The sequence below is a fragment of the Indicator indicator genome, chromosome Z (genome assembly GCF_027791375.1).
Source record: "Indicator indicator isolate 239-I01 chromosome Z, UM_Iind_1.1, whole genome shotgun sequence".
NCBI classification, from domain to species: domain Eukaryota; kingdom Metazoa; phylum Chordata; class Aves; order Piciformes; family Indicatoridae; genus Indicator; species Indicator indicator.
In genome coordinates this window covers 62,504,630-62,526,427 of record NC_072053.1, presented here as the reverse complement: position 1 = coordinate 62,526,427, position 21,798 = coordinate 62,504,630, and the positions used below count along the sequence as shown (strand labels likewise).

The window sequence follows — 21,798 nt, the reverse complement described above, 5'->3', positions numbered from 1 at the left end:
TTTTCTGTCTGTATAGTACTTCATTGTTAACACCTCCAAATATTTAGCATTAATAATAAACAAGTGTGGCAGCCAAACAAGTATTCTTCATATTTTCTTTAAATAAGATTCAACAGTTACCCCAACATGGTCTGTTCTTCATTTCCCTCTTTCATAGAGAATGTCTTTGAAGACAGAGTAAGGAATGCTAAAAATATTTCTTCAAGTCTGATTGTAGAGCTGTGCCTTTTGACATCCTGATTCACGGATGTAGGCTGTATTTGAAAATATTTCTAACTCACTTTCATGTTGAAAATCAGTTAGGTATTAAACCACCTATTCTTCTAATACCATCATCTGTTCTAGGATTACAGTAAAAATTGATAATTACCTCTCCTGTGTGCATCTTCGAAGTACAGCTACGTCTTAAGAGTTGTAAATTGTGTATGTAACTCTGAGAATCTAAACCATTGAGATTTCATTCACACTTTACAAAGAGCCCATGCAGTTCTAAGCAGAAAACTGTGGTATCATTTGACAGAGAAAATAAAATAGATTTATGAAACTTGTATTTTTATTGTTCCTAAAATGAGCCTTTTTGGTGATGTTCACAACACAGGAAAAAACACAGAGACTTTATTTGTGGTTGGTGGCTTGGTTTTTGTTTTGTTTGTTTGGTTATTTTTTTCCAGTTCATGAAAACCATCCTTTGGCAGTGCACTAAAGCCTGTAATGGTTTAGCCCAAGGGCTAACCTGTCTGTTTCCCCAACACAAAAGTTCTCCACTGAGTTCTCGATGCCTTTGCAAGGAAGAATGCAAGCAAGTAAACCACAAGTTTCCAAATGAGGTAAACATTTAACTTTAAAATGTAAATACTCATGCAAGCCTATGTAGTGCTTGTGTGTTGAAATTATTGATAAATTTCTGGCATAGACATAAACGTAAATTTCTAGAAGGGATACATCAGATTGTAAAGAAGTCATTAAAGTGGTAAGCACTTTATGTTTCAGTAAGTGTTTATTTTGAAGCCCCTTTTCAACAGCAGGCATACCACACACTTTCAGCATCAGGAAATAGCTACAGGACACTCAAACTTTTAGAGAATATTCATCATTTTCAGGAAGGGACCAGAACATCCAGTATGTGTATCACGCATACAGATTTGGCGAAGAGTAGCAGATCTGTGTAGGAGGCGAGTCTCTGGGTACGCTGGAGCAGCCCAGCAAATAAAGTAGCTGCTGTCCTGTGAACAATTAATATATTGCACTCACTGTGGCTCTTTCTGCAGGGGCCTTATTGTCCTTTTGCTCATCACTTAGCAATGACATAACTGTGATTCACGTGGGAGAGAGCAGCTTTTCAGGAAGTGGTGTGGCTGACAGTATTTGGTAGCAACCTACTTGAATTCAATCAAGCCAAGGTACACCTCCAGAAGTTTACAATGCCCCTGCAACAGAGGAAGGTGCTGCAAAGGTCCATAGGCTCAAAACATGTAGGAATCACAGCTTTAGGTCAATTCAGTTAAGAAAGTATAAGCAGGGGGCTGTGATAGACAACGATGTATGCTACAAATTATGACTTTTTCCATCTTCCACCTGCAGGTAAAGAGCCTAGATTCTGCTGGAAGCTATTTCATCTAAAGGTAAGCGTGGAAGTAATGAAGAAAATATTGTCCACCGGAATACTAGAAGACACTGATATAGGTGAAAACTTTCCAAATAAATATTTGTTCAGATCAGTAATAAGAACTCATTCTAAAATCTGTATGTCAATCTCTTGCTGCTATAAACTACTGATTTTTTTTCTAGTTATAAATGAAATGATTTCTTCTTTGCAACAAATTAAAGTAGCTACCTTAAGGAATTTGCCATTACATGGAAAACATGTTTCTGGCAACCCAGTTTTACAAAAAAAAATTATAAAAGAGCAATGTGTTATTAATTCTTATTTATTTTCCTCCTTACAATACAAAATCAAAATACAATGCCACAATTTTATTGGGAAATATCACCCCAAACATTCTATTTAAAAAATAATTTAAACATATGTGATATATTTCTATGTTTATTATTTACAACAAAAAGTTTTTAACCGTCTTTTGTCTTCTAGATTGTTTCATGTTCTTCAGCACAAAAGCTTGTACAAGGACAAAAGGTAATGAACAAATTTGGTATGATGAAACCTTAAACAGAAAGACCCTAAATTAATTATGATAAATGCTTTGTGCACAAGTACCATGGCAAGAACGCCAGAGATAATTTCGTTTTACTTCAGTGGAACCAGATACAGTATTCTTCAGCTCTGTAATTGCACACATACAGGAAGAGTCATTCCGTATCTGGCCGTTACGACTGAGAAAATGAACGTCCCACGCAGACTTGAACTAAGAAAGCTCTGGAACGCAGAACACTGCCGCACAGGCAGCCGGCATAGAATGCATCTGACGGTGCCGAGGCAGCGGGATCCCGAACGGCATGGAAACGCTTACCCGTCCCACCTATCCGCACTCCAACTCCCACCAGGGCGCTCATGGCCTGCGCCCCGCCCTGCACACGTCACTGCAGCCCGGAGTAGGGCGGCCTGCCCGCCCGTGCTTGCATGGCAGCGGTGGGCGTCAGGCGACGAGTGCTTCCGCTTACAACGGCCACAAGGCGGCAGGACGCGGCCGCACTTAGGCCGCACCGGGCGGTAGAGGGGATCCAGGCCTGCGCTCGGCAGAAGAGGACAACATGTGGCCGCCGCCGCTGCCATGGCTCCTGGCGTGGCTGCTCCTGGCAGCCCGTTGCGGGGCTGCTGCGGCGGCGGCCTTTCCTTCCCGGAGTACCACTATTGATTCCCAGCGCCCTACGGTGGTGGCTGGCGACGGAACCACACGTAACAGTAGCAGCCGCTTGGCCGAGATGTCAGCGTCTCCCGAGCAGGGCCAGCCAATGACCCAGCGCGCCCTGTCCGTGTTGGTGCTGGCCAGCGCCTCCCTCATCGTCTACTTCGTGATCCGGACCGTGCGGTGAGGGCGGGGGCTCCACCGACCAGAGCGCTGTCGCGGGGAGCGGGCGGGTGGAGGGGGTGCTGTTGCCCCATCCGGGCCACCGTAGCGAGGCATTGCGTCGCGAGGGGCCGGGGTCAGCCTTGCGCCAGACGGCGCCTCACCAGGCCGAGCTGCTTCTGTCGGCGGTCGAGGTCCGTTCGTCTCAAGGCCGCGGGCTGGCGAGTGTGCTTGCCGCGGGCTGATGCCGCCTCCCCGCATCATGTATATGGAAAGGTGATCAGTGGGGTCAGCGCACAACATTGATGCCTCTGATAATTGTGGGGCCTCTCCTGGCATCCTCCTTTTTTAAGTGGACTTAATTGACATCTGTTAGTTCGCTTGAATTTAAGTTTGTACACGCTATGGATTATTTTTGTCCCATTTGCAAACTTCTCTCTCAGTGAGCTACTGAATTTGTCTATCTCCCATGTTAGTAAACATCTTTCTTTGTGCTTTCTTTTCTAGTAAACTTGCGTATTTATCACTTTCTTAGGGAAAGGGTCCTTTAAAATGCATGCACTACCGTGCATCTGACTTCATGTTTTTCACAGAACTATTGGCTAGGTTATTCACTACCTGCTTTTAGAGGTAACTACGGTTTGTCACTTGTGTTTTGTTGGCCTTGGAGTTTTACTTTCTCTGCCTCCTGATTAAACTATGAAATCTCTTCTGGGCAAAGCACACGTGTCATTTTGCATAAAGCACATTCAGTATACAGCACCTTCTGTATGTAATTTTCACTGTAGTTAGATAGCCTTGTGCTTATGTGACCAGTACATGTCATGTGTTCCAGAAGGTTAGTAGAAAGGTGGTGGTCTGTCTGGGCAGTTACTAAGACATGCAGTCCAAGTAAACTAGGATACGCTGAATACTGATCTTATGGATCACTCTTGAACAGCCTTCGATCTTATTTTGATTAGAATGTGTATCTTGATGATAAACCTTAAAGGAAACTGCATAATCTTTTAAGCAAGTTCTGAGTAGTATTACAGAAATTCCAAATAAATCCTTTCACTGCAGGAGCAGGAGAAGAAAATTCTTATTTTCTGCCATTGTTTTCTGAATTAGTGGCTTTGATATTTGATATTTGATATTCTGGGTTTGGCAGTAGGAAAATCAAACCTCTTGTTATATGTTGCTTCTTTCTGTTGCATCTTGGCTTCTAAAATTTGGAATAGGTGAAGCATGTGCTTTTAATTTGAATTTGTGGCTGAAATATTTTTGGTAGTATTGTATTAGAAATTTAAGGTTTAGATGCAAACCTCCCATTTTTCTTTTGAAAGACTTTCTTAGGATGAAACCATATGTATTGTTATTAGACATAAAAGGTTCAGGGCTTTTTAGAAACTTAGAAACCTAAATAGGTCACCTGCCTAGTGAATGAAGAGAAGATGATGGATGTAATTTTCAGGCTTTTAGAAAGGCTTTTGGTTTTGTCTCTTATGCCATTCTTCTGGACAAATTGTCCATCTGTGTGATGAGCAGGTTCATGATGTATGGGGTGATGAACTGGCTGAATGGTGGAGCTCAAAGTTTTGTAGTGAATAGGTCTACATCTGGCTTGCAGGCAGCCTGCAGCGGTGTCCTTAGGGCTTGGTTCTAGAGCCAGTTATCCAGAGGAAGGAGTTGAACACAGCATTGATACTAATGGTGCTAAAATGGAAGGTGCGGTTGGATCTCTGAAGGATCAAGAGACCTTGGAGCATTGGGCAATCTGTGGCATGAAATTTCACAGGAAGTAATGGAAGACTCTGCGCTTGGGAAGGAGTAATGTTGACCACAAGTATAAACTGGAAGAGCGTCTGGTGAGCAACGCTGAGAAGGGTATTTGGGGGTGCTGGCAGAGAGCAGGTTCAATATTTGTCAAGAGCATGCCCTGGCACCGAAGGGCAAACTGCATCCTGGGTTGCATCAAACACAGTATAGGCCAGTCAAAAGAGGTGATTGTCCTGCCGTATTTAGCATTGATGCAGCCTCACCTTGAGTGTTGTGTGTGCTTCTGGACCTTAAAATGTAAAAACAGTATTAAAGCATTTGAATGTGTCCAGAAGGGGAAAATGTATCTTGAAAGGCAGGTCCTGTGGTGAGCAGCTGAGGACTCTGGGTTTGTCTAGTTTAGAGAAGAGGCTGAGGGGTCACCACATTGCTCTCTTCAGCTTCCTGAGAAGGGAAAGTGGAGCAGGAGGTGCTGATCTCCCTGCGATCCAGTGACAGAACATGTAGGATTGGTTCAGAGTGCCAGGGAATGTTTAGATTGGACATTATGAAGCATTTCTTTACTGACAGGATGGTCAAACTCTGGAACAGGCTTTCTAGAGTGGTGGTTGGTGCCCCATGCCTGTCACTACTTGAGAGCCATTTAGATGGTGTCATTATGATATGGTTTAACTTCTGTTCAGCCCTGACCTTGTCAGACAGTTGGACCATGTGGTGGTTGTAAATTCCTTCCAACTGAAGTACTCTATTCTATAACTTAATGTATACACACTTTTCATTTATTCAGAGGAAAGTTCTGTGATGTTAATATGAAAAATAATAATTTTCAAGTTCTGGTAAAGACCTTAACTGGAACATCCAGCTACTCTTTGTTGAGATACTTTTAGCCAAAGCTTTGCCTGATTCAGAAAGGTAGGAATCTCTATCACTTTAATACATTTTGATAAAGGTGTAACTTTTCTGTGTCCAGACCTGTGTAACTTTCTTTGAGGATAGTGCCTTGAAAATACTTTTTCAAGAAAATCTTGTGAGTGCTGATAGAACTTTATTAATGTTCTATCAGGCTAATGCTTCTCTCCATGTTAGAGATTAATTTTGATCAGTAATGATATCAAATGATACTGCTGATGATGTAGTGTCTCTGTCAGGATAAAAAAAGAATACAATTTCAGTTGCTCTTGCCTGCAAGTAATAGCTTTATGAGAATACTTTTTGTAAGAGACATAGTTCATAGCTCAGAAAAAAATGAATTTATCTAAAAATAGGCATTGATGGAGAATATAAATTAGCTATAACATATATTCTGGTACAAGGTATGAGAAAACTGTAGGATGGAACTTTCCCAGGGGTGCGTCAACTCTGCAACAGAAAAAACTTCTGTCACATAGAGTGTTACTGAACTGTTCCACGAGACTGCTCAGTTGTGAGTGCTTCCTGTTATTTATCTGCCTGTTTGAAAATAGTCTGTCTTCGGAACTTTTGAGCAAGAAAATCTGAGTTTCAGTTGAGAAAGTCCATAAGTAAGACTTGTATGTAGGTTGAGATGGTGGGAGAGCTACAACTGCCTTGGCACGTGCTTCTCAGAATCCTCTACAATATTGTGAAGCTGAAGGCTGACAAGTTGAGGAGGTTGGATTATTGTAGAGTTTAGTAAAAGACTTTAGTAGAAAGACACTTTACCTGAAAAGACAGGGTGATTCACAGTTGCTGCTTTATTGAACTGATCTTATTTGTAGCTTGCAGCAAGAGTAGTGTCTTACCCCTGGACGAATACGGATAGTGTAATATAGCTTGTTTATTTTTGTGGGTGGAAACGACTACACGAAAATGACATTAACATATCTTTTCAGCATTCAGAGATATTTACATGTTAAAGTTACAGTTTGCAATGAGTGTGTCACGTATGCAATCATGATAGAAATTCTGCAATTGATATTGTGAATCTTGGTCAGTCTTTTATTAATCTAAGTAATTCTGTTAGACCAGCGCTTTAGTCAGACATCTTTGAAGATGTTTACATATCCTTTGTTCAGAATTTCCTCTGTATTTGGAGGCTGTTCAAGTTTCTTCAGTTTATTACCCTGCAAATCCTACAATGCTATGTTCTACACAGAATATACATGGAAAGGTCCTTGAAAAAATATTTTACACAATTATTATGCTAAATTAATTTTCTGAATGGAATGAAGGACACGTGTTGCTGTGACTCGTTTACCTAATATCAGATTCAGGTAAGAATTGTGACTGAACTGCCTGTTGTTTGAAAGAAGTTTGCCTCTTCTAACTGATGAAGTATTTGGCATTCAGAATACTGCAGTTTCTCAGGTCATACCCTGCCAATGAGTTGTTATTCCAAACTGAATCAATGAATCGTTAAGACTTTGTTAAAAAAGTATTTTTTTTTTTTGTGTGTGTGTGTAAACATAACGTGCCCTGTTGCCTTTTGCTTTTTAATGATTCTTCTGCCAGTGTTTGGTGCTGACACTTTCAGAATACATTTGGGTTTGTACACCAGATAAGCATTGAAAAAACATATGGACATATAATTGGGAATACCTTCTTGTACAAGAACGTTCCTGGGACGTAAGCTAGCATTTAGAAGAAGGATGCGGACAGGCTGGAAAGGGTCCAGAGAAAGGCCACAAGAATAATCATAGGACTGGAAGACCTGTCATATGAAGGAAGGCTAAGCGAACTGGTTTTGTTCAGCCTTGAGAAGAGAAGGCTTAGGGGAGACCTCATAACCATGTAAAGTACATAAAGAGTGGCTGGCATGAAGCAGGAGACGTTCTTGACATCGCTCTAGTGTCATGCTTATTATTGCTTAAGCACGTAAGCACCTCCAGTATCCTTCTAGCTTTTTTATCCCTTTTCCAACAGCATTTGTCTGAATCTAGAAATTTGTGCCAGCCTTATTGTAACTTTTTTTTTTTTCTTTCGATCTGGACATTGTCTGTGACTGTTGTAGGTATTCTTGATTCAGGGTAGCAACTTCACCCATTAAGTGAAATAAAAGTGTGTAAATGATATTCAAAGAAATACTGACCATACAAATAGTGTGAACTGTCTCTCCTTATGTTCAGCGTAATTTCCAGTTTTGTAGAGTATTTGGGAGTGCTTGTCTGAGTGCATGTCTTGTACTTTTGTGAAACCAGTTGCCCATTGCTTATCTTCTACTTCAGTAAAAATAAAAGTATGTATGAAACAACCATACTTGCCATGATGCTTTAAGATGAAAGTTTGAGAATTTTATTCTGCTCAGTGCTTCGAATTACACAACATCTTTCTATATTGGGGACTAAAGGTCTGATGTAATGAAGAAAGAAATGGAAGGAACTTTCTCTTGAACCCAAAGGTGAAATTTGCATCTTTGTTATTAACCTGAGTTTTAAACAATTAAGTTAGGTACTTAAGGTTGTGTTAAAGCACTTAAATGCCTAGCACAACAGGCATTTGCTGTCTCAACTCCTGAGGCTTGTGTGGAACCCAGGTCTGCACAGAAGCAATGGAAAGTGAGAAAAGGAGATGCAAACAGCCTGCAAATAAGCACCATGCCTTAATCCTGAAATGTGAATCACAGGCTCTTCCTTCTGCATTTTGTGAAATATGCAAGACATTGACTCTGCAACTTCTCTTTTATGCCAAAGTGTAATTATAAACAATGTTTTTAACATGATAGCTATAAAAGACTTCACAAATGAAAATAAAAAGTTTGAATGCCATCCATGATTTATGTTACATTTTTCTATAGTTTTGTGGAGTTTCTCTCTGATTTGATCTGCTGTTTTATACAGTTGTATAAAACACCTAGAGAATATGTAGGAAGATTTTTTTTTTTCTTATTTTAGGATGTGCTAGAAGTATGCACTTGAATGTATTTTTACCTGGCTCTATAAAGTGCCTCTATAGGCTTTTTGTGTTCACTACAGTAATTTTGCACAAAACTACAGATGACATTCCTATTGATGTTAACAATTTCATGTAAATTCTTGATGTTTAGAATTGCCTGACCTCTGAATTTCATAGAGCTAAGCATGTACACTTTATATATTCCGCATTGAATATCAATATAGCCATATTTGAAGGGATGGTTTTCTTACATTGTTGGAATAGAAAGCAGAAGAGCATTTATAGAACTTAAAATGTTTTAAAATCCATTTCAGGCTCAGAAGGCAGAACAGGAAAACCCGAAGATACGGAGTTTTGGATACAAACATAGAAAACATGGAGCTGACCCCATTAGAGCAAGATGATGATGATGATGATGATACAACGTTGTTTGATGCCAATATTCCTCGGAGGTTTGTATGTGGAAGCTAGTTGTACTTCTAGCAACAGAACTGAAAGAGTATGGACGACAAGCAGTTTCACTTAGAAAGCTCACTACTGTTTCATATGCATGAAGTTGGACAAGGAATGTCCAGATCACTTGAAATCTAAATGGGCAAGAATTTAGAATTTGTCTTTAGCATGTAAGTTCTATAGAAATGGAGAGGAAGGTAGGATATTTTTCTTACAAATACAAATTTGTATTTGCCTGATTTTTTTTTTTTTAATTTTGGTGGCCTCTCAATTTTTCATGTGTTTTCCTTCCTATGAGTTCTGCTTCCAGCAGCTTTGCTCTGCTTTCTTATTGCTAAAGTAGTCAGCAGTCAGTCAGTTGATGATCCTATACCAATTTTAGATATGATACTGCTTCACAGAAAGGTTTGTATTCTTAGGTCACTCTATGAAACTATGTAGATACAAGAAAATTTTATTACATTCCGTTATTGTCCTTGCACTTAAACTTTGTGGTCAATTCAAACTGAAACTTGTGCAATTCAAACCTAAAACTTTCTTTATTGAGTAATACAGTCACACTAGAGATGCAAAGACAGTAAAAAATTTGATAGAATTGGCACAATGAGGACTACTGTCAAGTATCAGAAGAGAGGAAATTAATTCCACCAGTCACAGACAGTAATTGATTCATTACTTTAATGTGAAACTGAATTAAAGGCAAGCAAAACAATTCAACAAATGCAACAGATGATGCCTCGAATTGAACGTAATGGAGTAGTAAGTCAGATGTTCAGATTTTTTTCAGGAAACAACTTGAGCTACAGTTGTGGAGCTCCCAGTTCAGTCTTTCTTAGCTTTGTCTCCTTGGGAGGAATCTTTCAGATTTTTTTTTTCATAAGTCAAAATCACACTTTTCTTTTTCTTTCTTCCATACATTAGCAGAAACTAGTCATAATATCTCCGCTTAGTGCTCCTCTGTGTTAGAGACTTATGTGGTGCTTATGGTTACCCTGTGTTACTAATCTTGTTCTAGTATAAATTACGCCTGTTATGTAGTAGATAATTGTCCACATTACATCCAGGAATTTCCTCGATGTCTTTCTTAGATCTTCCAACTTCTCTTGTAACTCAAATTAATAAGTAGACTTTGACATATTTGATGACCAGTTAATGTGATACTCTTCATAAATGTTTATGTATAGGAGTATCAAGTAACCTATTTACTAGAAAAGAACGTGACTAGTCATAATCAAAGACTAGTATGATATAATTAACAACAGTATTGTATTCATGTTACAGAGGTTAATGCTTTGGACATTAAGCACGGTTGTACCTGTTAAGTTTCAGGGAGCTGATTACGTCTCAAAAGCAGTATTTTATATAAGGGACTATAATATGTAAAATAGGTATATGCACCGTGTCTTCTATTATATTTTTAAATATGAAGGAACAAAGTTCCAGAAAGGCTCAGAGTGTTTCTTTGTCTAGACCTCTTTGTGTACCATAAAATAGAAGCAGTGAAAACCCTAGAGGGAAGGTTCACTAAAATAGGTTTTCAGAAGCTGGATTTCTGATTGGTTTTATTCAAATATTTAATTGAAGAATGCACAGTACTTAAAAATTGTTACAAATTCATTTAGCAGTCATACACTTGCAGCAGCTTATTGAGCAGCTATAGTACGTAAAGCAAATAGTAACATTCTTGCCTGACTTACATACTTCAGTTACTTTATTGTTGATTATGTCATTCTTATCCCTGACAGGATGTATAGGGATGAAACAAAAGTGAAAACAGTAAGAAAAGGAATTATTGTTTAAACTGGGGTCCTTACTTTTATTTTACTTTTCACTTTTTATCACACCAACATGATACTGGGTTGTATATATGCTTGTTGACTATCTGTCAGTCTAAAGAGACAAACCTGAGAACAGGGCTGTACCAAGGATCCTGTATATTTCTATCACAGTTATTCAATCAGGTGGAGGATATCCTGCTCATTCCCCTTCAAAATATATCTTGCAAGCTGAGACTCAATTCAGCAGCTGCCTTATGGATTGCCCTGCCTCTGGTCCGAACACAGATTTTGTCAAATTGTGTCCTAAGTTAGTGTTTTTGCCAATGCACTTTCTGTGGTTCTGCGGCTGAAGTCGGTTAAGTTTTATGATTAAGAATTTAACTTGCATTAAAACAAATTCTTTATAACTATAGACAGCAGGCTTTGAGTTGTCTTTGCTCTTACTTGTGAAAATTACCAAAAAAATTTACATTATTACTGTTGCAGTTTGAAAAAAAGGTCAAAACCCAAGCAAACAACACACACACACACACAAATCTCCTGTCCTAATTTCCAAATACTTAGCCCCTCTTTATATATCAAAGGGCTGCAGCAAATCATGATTTTGTTTAGCTACAGCAGGCAATTTGGAGGTATTTGAAAGCAGGTTACTGATCCAGACCATTTTAAAAATACTCTTTTGAATGACATATGATACAGTTTGAACAACATTAGTAATGTTTCACTTAGCTGATGGCAGAGCTATTGTAATATAAATAAAATATTTATCTGAATAGATACAGTTCCATACACACTGTGGTATTTTATTGATGAAATAACTTCTGCTAAATTAGTAGTATTTGATTTTGAAAGCATCAACTTTGGCTTAAAAAGCAAGAGCTGGTATTTTGAAGTCTGAAGAGTCCAACAAGCATAGAGATAGAAGTGGAATGTAATATTTAAACATGGCATCATCTGGAGTAAATACATAGAGTGATGTAACTTATGTCTTAGGCCTACCTTTATTTGTGCTCTATGGGGCTGAAAAATGACCTAAAATTTGATAGCTGCTCGCAAACTAGGTGATAATATCAAACTTTCAGTCAGACTCTTAAGAAAAATAATTGCATCTGCATAACTAAGTGATCTAACCATACAATTTCAATCTGTTTCTGTTAACTTGCGAGGAAAACTGAACAGAGCAAAAGTAATTCCTTCAGAAGGAGAATAAGGAGAAAAAGTAAGATGTTACTGTTTGTTTCAAGATAGCTCAAAAAGTCAGTGCTTAAATTATCAAAGTCACTATTTTGATATTAGAAGCTTAAGAAAACAAGGGTAGTCAATTATGTTAATATATACTCAGATTATGGATATTGAGAGTTTGCTATGTTCTCCCTTACAGGCAAAGCTCTCAAAATTTTGAAAGTTAATTTTTATTTTGAAATAAATGTGTGTAAGGAGGAAAACAGTGATGAACAATGTTAATGCACGTGACAAATCTCTCTAGAACAGCCTGATAAAAATGCTGTCAAAACTGCAAAGTTTGCACAGCAAATGACATTGCTGAGAGGGAAGTTTGAAAACTGATGCAGAATACTTTTTAGTAAATAAATAAACCCTTAATTAGGAATGAACTTTTTTTCAGTTAATTTCTCTCCCCTTGTTTCAACTAGGTCTTTTGCATCTGCATTGAAGCTTAGTAATCAGTCTTCATGTCACTGCTTAACCAAGAATGACCAAGGGGAGTACAAAATGCATAAGCAATGAAAGAATTGCTGAGGACAACTTGATGATAATGATGCTCAGATGTTCTCAGGAGATGTCATTATACTTTGTCCTGACATTTGCAGTAATTCAGAGGTATGGTTGGTTGGGGTTGTTTTAAGGTAGTGTAGATATGCCATAAGGCTTGGAGGTACTAATTAGGGAACAATGAAGAGGGGCCTTTGATGTTTGTGGTTTTTTTTTTTCTTTTTGAGTTTAGTCCTTTGTTTTGCTAAACTCCAGTCAACAATCAGCTCTTTCCGTTTCTTACCCTCCTATCTCATAATGGAAGGCTCTAAAAACCTAAATGCTGTTACAGGAAATTCTAATCTACATGTTCTGGTGGATTTGTATACAATTGCTATGGAAAATAAATTTAATATAATTACTCTTTTATATTGAAAATTCTTCTTACCGTCCGTCCCCCCCCCTTTTCTTTATAATCTGCTAGTAGACTGCAATAGTAGGTACTCTGCTTTATTTTTCTTTCTTTTTTAACTTAAAACAGTAGAGTTTTTAAGGGTGATACTCCACAGCACACTGCATATTTTAGAAATACCTCTAGGCTTTGTTTTGGGTGACCTGGTAAGTCTACTTGGCTCTTTCCAAGGCTAGCCAGAGGAACTGCCTTCTTTCCTAAAATCAGTACTGGTGTGCTAATATTGCTTCAAGTAATAAGAAAAAATTCCACAGCACCCGTTGCTGTAACATAGAGGCAGTTTAAGTGTACTCCTTTTGCCATGGTCACCCATGTAGCTACTCCCTGTGCCTCTTCAGTCAACGGCAGCTTACCTGAGTGGCATGTTTTAACCATTTTGTTCAACAGCATACTGTCAGAGTTTGAAATTCTAACCTTTATAGTTCTTCACTATGCAACTTTATCACGTCAACTGAAGTACAGTATGCAAATATCACATCTTTGTTTTTCAAAGATATATCACAATAACAGTTTACAATCCTCATTAAATCACACATAAGGAACTTGATGCTCTGCAAGGCACAAAGGAAAGCACTCTGTTTTTGATAGCATTCCAGTTATAGAGTGCTACTAAGACTTACTGAAGTTTAAATAGGAACTCAGAAGCTTACAGTTTGAGAAGTTTGAAAAGATTCCCAACTTGGTGAAATCCTAGGGGCTGTGTAAGTGAGATGTCTCTGTATTTGGGATGTTTAAATGAATGGGAGTTTTGTGGCACTTTGCTTCACAGTAACATGGTAACTGAGTTCCAGCAGGCAAATTTAATGATAAAATGTTACATCTCTATGGGGTTTTTTTTGTAATGTTTGATCTTTGAAAATGTCAGCTAAAGTTCTCCTTGAAACAGGACATTTCAGATTAATGCATGTGTTTCTTCTGTTGTAGAGACGTTCGTGCCTTTCAGTCAAAGAATTTACCTTAGAACCAGAGAAGATTGCTTCGTGGGAGGAATAAGAAGCAAGAGGGTATGCAAGTTGAGGGGACTAATTTAATTGTGTATATTATGGCATAATTTGTTGCAATAAGTACTGTATCAATTTGTTGTACCTTTTTGTACATAGAGGATTCCAAATATAAAGCCTGTGGGGAGAAAGTGCACTAAAATGAAAACCTATTTGAAAGGCAGATTACTTTTAAAACAGGGAATTTTTTGTTTGTTACAAATCTTGTGCAACATCAGTTTGGGATATATTTTTTTTCTACAGTAATTTGGAATGCTAACACATTTTTTTCTAATATATAGTCTCTTTGGACTCTTCAGAACTGTTAGAACTTTATTTTGGTTGAGAAGATGCTTTATCCTTTATAAACAAAAAGCCGAACTACTGCCTTTTATGTTGAGATGTTTAAAAAATGAATTAATCTGTTTTATGTAAACTTCAGCAAACAAAAACAGTTTAGGGTGTTCCTGTCATTTAGTTAGTACGATACTTCAAGACTACAGATTTTAAGAATATTAATACAATCTTGTAAAACATAGTACTGCAACATCTTTTCGATGTAAGACTACTGATTACAGCTATTGAGTCAGTTTTCTTGTGAGCTCCATCTTCAGCTTGTGTGAACAGATGTTGCTTACTGACTTTAGGGTGCTGCTGGTATAGACCACACAGTGTCAGGGTGAAGCAGGGATAAGCCTTTAAGTAGTTGTTCACTTTTATACTTTAAACAGTATAGGTCAAATACTAAGTTACTGTAAATCTAAAATGAAAAAGTGACATCAGAAGCAGCTACATTAAATGTGTGTGATGATACTCACGTGAACGTAGTTGGTGTTCATCAGTTGCATTTATTTTGTAGCTACTGCTGTAAGAATTAACAGATCAAGCTTTAAGACCTGGAAGACCTAATTTTTAAAAAATTGTGTTGCTGTTTCCACAGGAATCTTGATAATGCAGACAAAATGCTTGTATTCCAGTTCATCAGAATTACTGTGTAAATTTATTCTTAATTCTGTATATATATCATATATGATATATATATATACATATATATATATGTATACATATATATATATACACACACACACACATATATATATATACACAATAGTATCATGGCATAAACCTGCTGTAGCAGAATTGGTGGGACTGGTTATGTTTCCTTAAAGTTCCTGTGTAATGGGCTATGGGGAGAGGGGGTTTCAGTTCCCTCTTGGTGTTGGAACAAAATTGAAATACCTCATTTGTTTTCAAGCTTATTTCTATAGTGATGAGGTGGGGAGGGGGTCTGCTGTAGACTTTTCAAACCCTATACCAGCCAGCTTGTACTGAAACATACTCACTTGCCTTAGTAACGTCTCGGATGAGGTCTGAAGGAATTAGTAGATGCCAAACCAACCTCCCAATTTTTCATCTACAGTTGCCTATGTGCCACACATAGTTGGGAAAAAAATTGTATTTACAATAAATGCAAATTTGTTTTCCTTCCTCTTATCTTGTACCAAACTTTTTTCTGCGCATGTTTAAAGATGAAATGAAAGGACAGCACTGATTTCTGAGAGAGGCTTTGTCAGGGAATCTAGGGATAGTGAAGAACAGCTGTGTTACAGGCTACAGGTGAGAGAACAACAAATAATAGAAGGCAAAATATTTTGCTTCCGTACATAAAGGAGACTCGTATAAAAGCTAAACATAATTGGAGTTTATTTTGTAGAGCTGCCATATGTGAGCCCTAGTAGTACCAACTGTTTTCCCAACATCATATAATTAGTTACTTTAATTCTGCATAATCTTTCTAGGCTTTGAGATGAATACATAAATGTTTTCAGTATTAAAGCTGTGATGGTATATCTATTATTGCTTATTAGAGCTTTGTCACCTTTTTTTCTTCATTAGTGCAATTTGAAGCATAGTTTGTGTACAAGAATATGTAGTTCCCGGTCTAGTTCAAATGTATTAGTTGAGTGCATAGGGTAACGGAGCATACATCATCAGATAACGTGAATGTCAGAAGAGACAAAAAACATTTTTGTGTTTCTTGCTGACCAGTGAAAGTCATGAAAGGACTCTAATATATAAGCCAAATGAAAGACCCAGGTCTCAAAAAGAGCTAGTGTGTCTGGACTGCTTAATAGTTTTAGAACAGGCTGCTGTTTGTTACAAACATTTTGTCTCATGCTGCTACTGATAATATGGTTCCAAAGAAAGATCCATGGCTAGTTGGATTTCTATTCAGACCAAAACCAGTTCATGTTCTGTGTACTGATAGAGTCCAAAGACCCCTCATGTTTCTAAACACAGAAAACAGAGTTTTGTGAATTGCAGTGTCCAAAGGGAAGACAGTAGATGCTGTTTATGAGATGGCAGCACTGGAAAATGTGCAACATGAGTATACATGATCCACCTGTCCTTATCCTGGCAAAAGTTAATTGCCCTTTTTTTTTTTTGTTATTAATTGAAAGAAGTAACAGGGAATTAGCTGTCTGCACACTAATTTCTCTGTGTGGTTGGTTGCTAGCACAGTGTAAAAGGCAACGTGAGAGTTTTTGTTTAAAAGTGTGCTTAAGCATGCTAAATGATATGTAATCTTAAATTTGACTAAATTAATCTTAATTCTATTAAACTTAAAGCTTCTTAAACATTCATATGCATGTTGTATCTTGGTATATGTGCTACAGTGTGGTGGGCTAGAATCCCCCTCCCACATTAACAATAACCAGGCTAACTGAGTCTGGAAGCAGATGAAGCTGTATTTGCAGGCAAAACTACAATCTATGATGAAATGCAATGAATATGTACAAATATACACCATTCACAACATTTACAAATATGTACAAGCAACAGAAAAACACAACAAAGCCCCCTGGCCCCAGAGGGGCTGTGCTTCTTCTCCCCTCCTTCCCAGAGGGGGAAGGGCAAGAAAGCCCAGAAGCAGAGAGGTTTGTTAAACTTAGCTTGTCAAGGTCAGTATGTGAGTGTGTGTGTTATCTCCAGGCAGAAGAGAAACGCAGAACAGGCAGACTGAGGGAGGCTGCCCGTACCTTGTTTTGAGTACTGACTCTTAAAAGTTTCTATCTCTCAAATGGAAGTGTTTAGAATAATCATTATTTTGCTTTCTTACACCCAATTGTGATTTATTTACATTCCTTCACCTTTCTGCTCAAAGTTTGTGAAGAAAAATTAAAGACATAGTCTTAAAATCATCACGATACGGCAATGCTGGCCTGTGCAAAGAAAGCAAGCCAAGAACAAACAAACATAAATACTGAAAGGAGCTTATCTGCATCAGTACTCTGGTCTTCCTAACATGTCTGTTTCTTATCCAAGCCTTCCTACTGGGTTGGATCAGATACTTGTGAAGTACTGGTTTATGCCATGTAGATTAGTTCTCACACAGCAGTAGTTACAACTGCTTTTTCCTACTGAAGCAACATTGGCTGTTATCCCTTATGTGTCTTACTTGGGTATGGCATGAATATTTGAGTTTTTCTGCTAATCACAGCTGTCAAAATAATAGCTGGTGTCTCTCCATAGTTTTTCTCTGTATGAGATGGAAGAGGATGGTCTGAAGTTTGAGCTTTTAGCTCAGTGATTGGAGGCTTACGTGTGACATCAGTGATTCACATTCAATTCATTTTCTAAATTTTACAAAGATAAGAAATAAAAACCTTTTTCCTTCCTCCCCTACCTATATAAAAGATAAGAAGTTACCATATTTTCAGTTTTAGTGGTCTAAATAATTTCCATTGATATAGGGCCTTAGATTTTGTAGCAGCATTGGAACCACTCAATAATAGAAAGTAAAAATGCAGAAAATACGATTCTAAATTAAATACAAATATTCACACGTTTGTAAGCAGGATGGAGGTTTTAGAGCTTTGTTCAGCCTGCACTAGGACATGTTTCGAAGAGGTGCTATGAGGGCAGGCCTTATTTGCCTAAGCAGCTGTGGTGCTTCTCACTCTGACATTATATGGTTTCTGCCAACAGAAATATGTGAGCTTCAGTGTGCAATATTGCATTATTAATCTTCTGGATATAAATAACAGTAATTAAGAGTTTAATTTGTTACCTTTGCTAGTCTATATATCCTTAAGAAAAACCCTTGATGTAAGTTTCAAGAAAAAGAAAGCTGAAGTAGGATATATGAAAACCTTGTTAAAATATGTTGCTCTTTATTCTGCTATTTGAATATAAACTATGTCATCCTTGATGCAGATGCATCTGTCTTCAGTACCTGTGAAAGAGAAATATTTTCTTCAGTTTATAACACTTTAGATACTATTCTGCCCATTTGTGTGGCTAGATAACATAATCACAAGCAAAATTGTTCATAGTTTTAAACATTTCAAATAAAAATAAAAATTCCCATGTTGGTTTCAGTGTTGTCTTCTTTTCAAAATCATAAAAGGGCAACATTATGGTTAAAAACCACAAGTCACAAAGTTTTGATTTTTATGTGTGTTTGTCTGTTTATTCTTCCCCTGTGATTCATAAATCTAGGACTTCAACCACACAGTTCTACCAAAACCCTGAAATTTTAGAAGATCAGACCATCTAGCTGGGTAATACTGCAGCTGTCAATCTTCTGTCACCTCAGCTATGTTTTTGAGTGCAGAAGCTGGTAATGGTCACTGGTAATGGTAAAATAACTGTGCTCAATACTCCTTATGCCAAAGTGTGAGACTTGCCTTGAACATGACATTTTGAAGCAAAATCCTGTTGAAACTTTTAGAATTGTCTTGTGTGTTGTGTTTTCTTTTCTCACAGCAAACTCAATATGGTGGTGATTATAGTTTGGTATTTTCAGAGTTCAGTTTGAATATTTGATTTGGAGGATGTTTCTTGTTTGAAGTGTTAGACTGACAGCAGACTGCAGTCTTACCTGTAGAGGAAGCAGTATGAAATTGTTTATGCTTCCCAGTGAAGGAAAAGAACACATGCTTTTGACCAAAAAGACCATTTTGGTTTGTAACAGACCTATTTTCACTACTGTTGCGTGTGCCAACAATGTCCTTTATACCCTTCAAAATAATATCTTGTTGACGTGTGTTCTAGAAAACTGTATGACAGATTTGGCAGGGACTCTGTGATTGTGCACTGAAATATGACATCCTCTTAAAAAAGTTTGCAGCAGGGCTTGCAAAATATACGTCTCCCTTTTCCCTAGGTAGCAGTCAGTGATCTGGTACCTAAAGTGTTACTTGATATCAGGAAGAGGTCAGAGGGGTTAAATATGTATGCTGTAAGAATTTTAATGGCGTGGCAAAGTCATACTTTCTAATTATTTATACTAGTTTACAAAATAAACTACTGGCTACAGCAAGATTTTCACAGGAGTGCTGATGACTGTGGGATGAAGGCACTTTCCCTTGCCTAATGCAGAAAGTCTTGAAATATGGAAGGAATGTCCATGTTCAGCCTATACATCCTTAAAGGTGGAAGTGGTATTCTATTACCAACAGTTATGAAAACAGAGGGGCTCACAACCTTTTATGCCAAGGATCCTCTTGTCACTGTCACAACTGTGTGGCTGTAGGTATCCTATCAATCCTGACAGAGCATCTATCCACTGATGTTACCAGCCAGAGCTGGGTGCCCACTGTTTTGGGGATGCTGCCAAATGATAGTGGAATGTTCCTTCCAGAATATAGTCCCTCTACTACTGGGTCCTTGGTTGAGCTGGCTAGTAGACCCAGCCTTTTTTTTTTCCATATCTGTTGTCAGCCAGCAATGAGTTCTCCTCAGCAGTATTACCCAAATTGATCTAATCATAGAATCATAGAATGGTCTGGATTGGAAGGGACTTCCAAGGGTCATCTGATCCAAACCCCTCTGTAGTATGCAGGGGCACTCTCAACTAAATCAGGTTGCCAGGATTCCTCTTATGAGCCATGCACTCACATACATGTTTGGTCTGGAATTCTTTGTGGTGTTTTTTTTTTTCCAAGTCACTTGGGTCCACCCAAAAGTGGACGTCTCCAGTCATACAATGACATTGCTGTGAAGAAGGACAGACAAGTTCCATGACCTGATTGTAGCAATGTAAGGATAAACAGCTGGATAAGGGCTTCACTGGATAAAGAGCTATCAGTGGAACATAGGTGCAGTATTGCCAACATCTATTGTGAATTTATGTACTCTTTTGGCACCTGACAAAGCAACAGTTGTGCATTGCAACCTGTGGGCTTTCTGTCTTTGAAAGGCCCTAATTTTCTCTTTCTAGAACATGTAAATGCTGCCTTTTATGTGATTTGCCTTGCTGTTAGGTTCTCAAGGAAAAGAGGCTGTGCCCACATCACTTGGAGGAATATGCAGTGGAATGGTGGGTTATGCCTTTGAGGAGCCACGGAAAGAAGGCAAACGTGAACTTCCTTGCGTAGGTGTCATAGGTGACATTAAAACATATTGGAAGCAATTCATTGCCTTTTACTACACTATTCTGTGTCTAGCCTTCTTCCTCCTCTTTCCCTTCCTCCTCTGCTTTCCTCCCACTTTGGACAAATGCACCATTTTCTGCTGTGTTGTAGTAAGTACTGCTGTCACAGAAGCATCCACAAGCAGCATCAGCTTTCCCAAATGCACAGAGACTGTTTTCCTCACATATTTGCATGATTTAGGCCTTATTCCTGAATTAAAATATTTTCTACATAAACAATGACTACTTTCCTCTTAGCTTTCTTCCAAGATTGTGTGTGTGATCTTCAAATGAATAAAACCAAATCGATTTTCACAGAAACATATTCCTATTATACAAATAAGGTACTAAGACTGTGAGAGACCAGTATATTACTAATTTTACTGGGTTTGCTCCAGTTAAAACACATAGAAGTTATTTTTCAAGGTGTTAAAGCATTTCATCTGTTCTGAGATATTTTATTTTTTATGGTGGTGTAAGAAATTCTACAGATCAGAGCCAGAATCTTAGTTTGATCAATCTGAAAATCAAAAATACATAGTGAATGACAAACTGGACAAATTTTGAGTTGAAAGATGTGTTTAGCGGAAACTGTAAACTCAGCAGCAGATCTTGGAGGAAAATCTGTTTGTGTAAGGTATTCAGGTTTGTTTTCCTTTCTTTTTGCTTTTAACCTTGTAATAAAGCACATAGATAGTTAATCACCATATATCCCTAGTTCAGTCCTTCAGTGTTCTCCATTGGGTGTGCTGAACAAAGTAAGTCCTTTCTGGAAAGTCCTTTCTGATTGTGTGATTAAGGCCTGTATTGCAGAGCACATGCACATGGGTGCAACTTTCTTCTGACATGATTAAAAACAAAGTTATTTGGTTTTGGAGACCTGGGCTGGTAATAGGGAGGGGAAAAAAAAAAAAAGATGAACTTGGGAACTGTTAAATTTGTGATTGTTTTGGAAAAGAGTATTTTTTTAAAGATTTTTCTGAAGGAAAGATGATATCTTTGAGGGTAGGAGATAAGACACATGATGTGTAGAGAAGAAAGTCCAGTCTTTGGAGCATGCTTTCTGCAGTTTAGTTTTTCATTCTCTCTCATCAGAAACGAATTTTGAATTGATTTGCTTTGAATAACCTAGTACATAGCTGGACCTGTGGACTGCACGAATTATCTAGAATTCAGTAGTTATGGCTCAAGGGTGACTGGGCAGGAATTTAGTGCTTGGCAAACCAAAAGGCTGAAGGAACCATTTATCTGTCAGGAGTAAATGTTACATTCCAAGGATATGCTTTACTCTGGTCTGTTATGGATGCATATGGCTTGGAAATGTTTAAGGGCTCTTTGATTCCTCATTCCTGAGGCAACCCAGGGATTTGTCTTTTTAAGGTTTGCCTGTGGAAAACTAAAGAATGACAAGCCC

The 21,798-nt window shown here is 38.0% G+C and overlaps 1 protein-coding gene across 1 annotated transcript; it reads left to right on the top strand.

Moving 5' to 3' along the window:
- Window positions 1–2,709: 2,709 nt before the first annotated feature.
- Window positions 2,710–13,947, top strand: FAM174A (family with sequence similarity 174 member A). The gene is made up of 3 exons (XM_054397601.1): window positions 2,710–2,987; window positions 8,888–9,025; window positions 13,911–13,947. The coding sequence occupies exons 1-3, from the start codon at window positions 2,710–2,712 to the stop codon at window positions 13,945–13,947; spliced, it is 453 nt and encodes a 150-aa protein (XP_054253576.1).
- The last annotated feature ends 7,851 nt before the right edge of the window (window positions 13,948–21,798 follow it).

Bases quoted from the DNA above. Each gene is read 5' to 3' on its own strand.
- FAM174A (XM_054397601.1), top strand. From the start codon at position 2,710: ATGTGGCCGCCGCCGCTGCCATGGCTCCTGGCGTGGCTGCTCCTGGCA. The intron at 2,988-8,887 runs GTGAGGGCGGGG...AATCCATTTCAG, and splicing joins TTCGTGATCCGGACCGTGCG to GCTCAGAAGGCAGAACAGGA. The intron at 9,026-13,910 runs GTTTGTATGTGG...CTTCTGTTGTAG, and splicing joins GATGCCAATATTCCTCGGAG to AGACGTTCGTGCCTTTCAGT.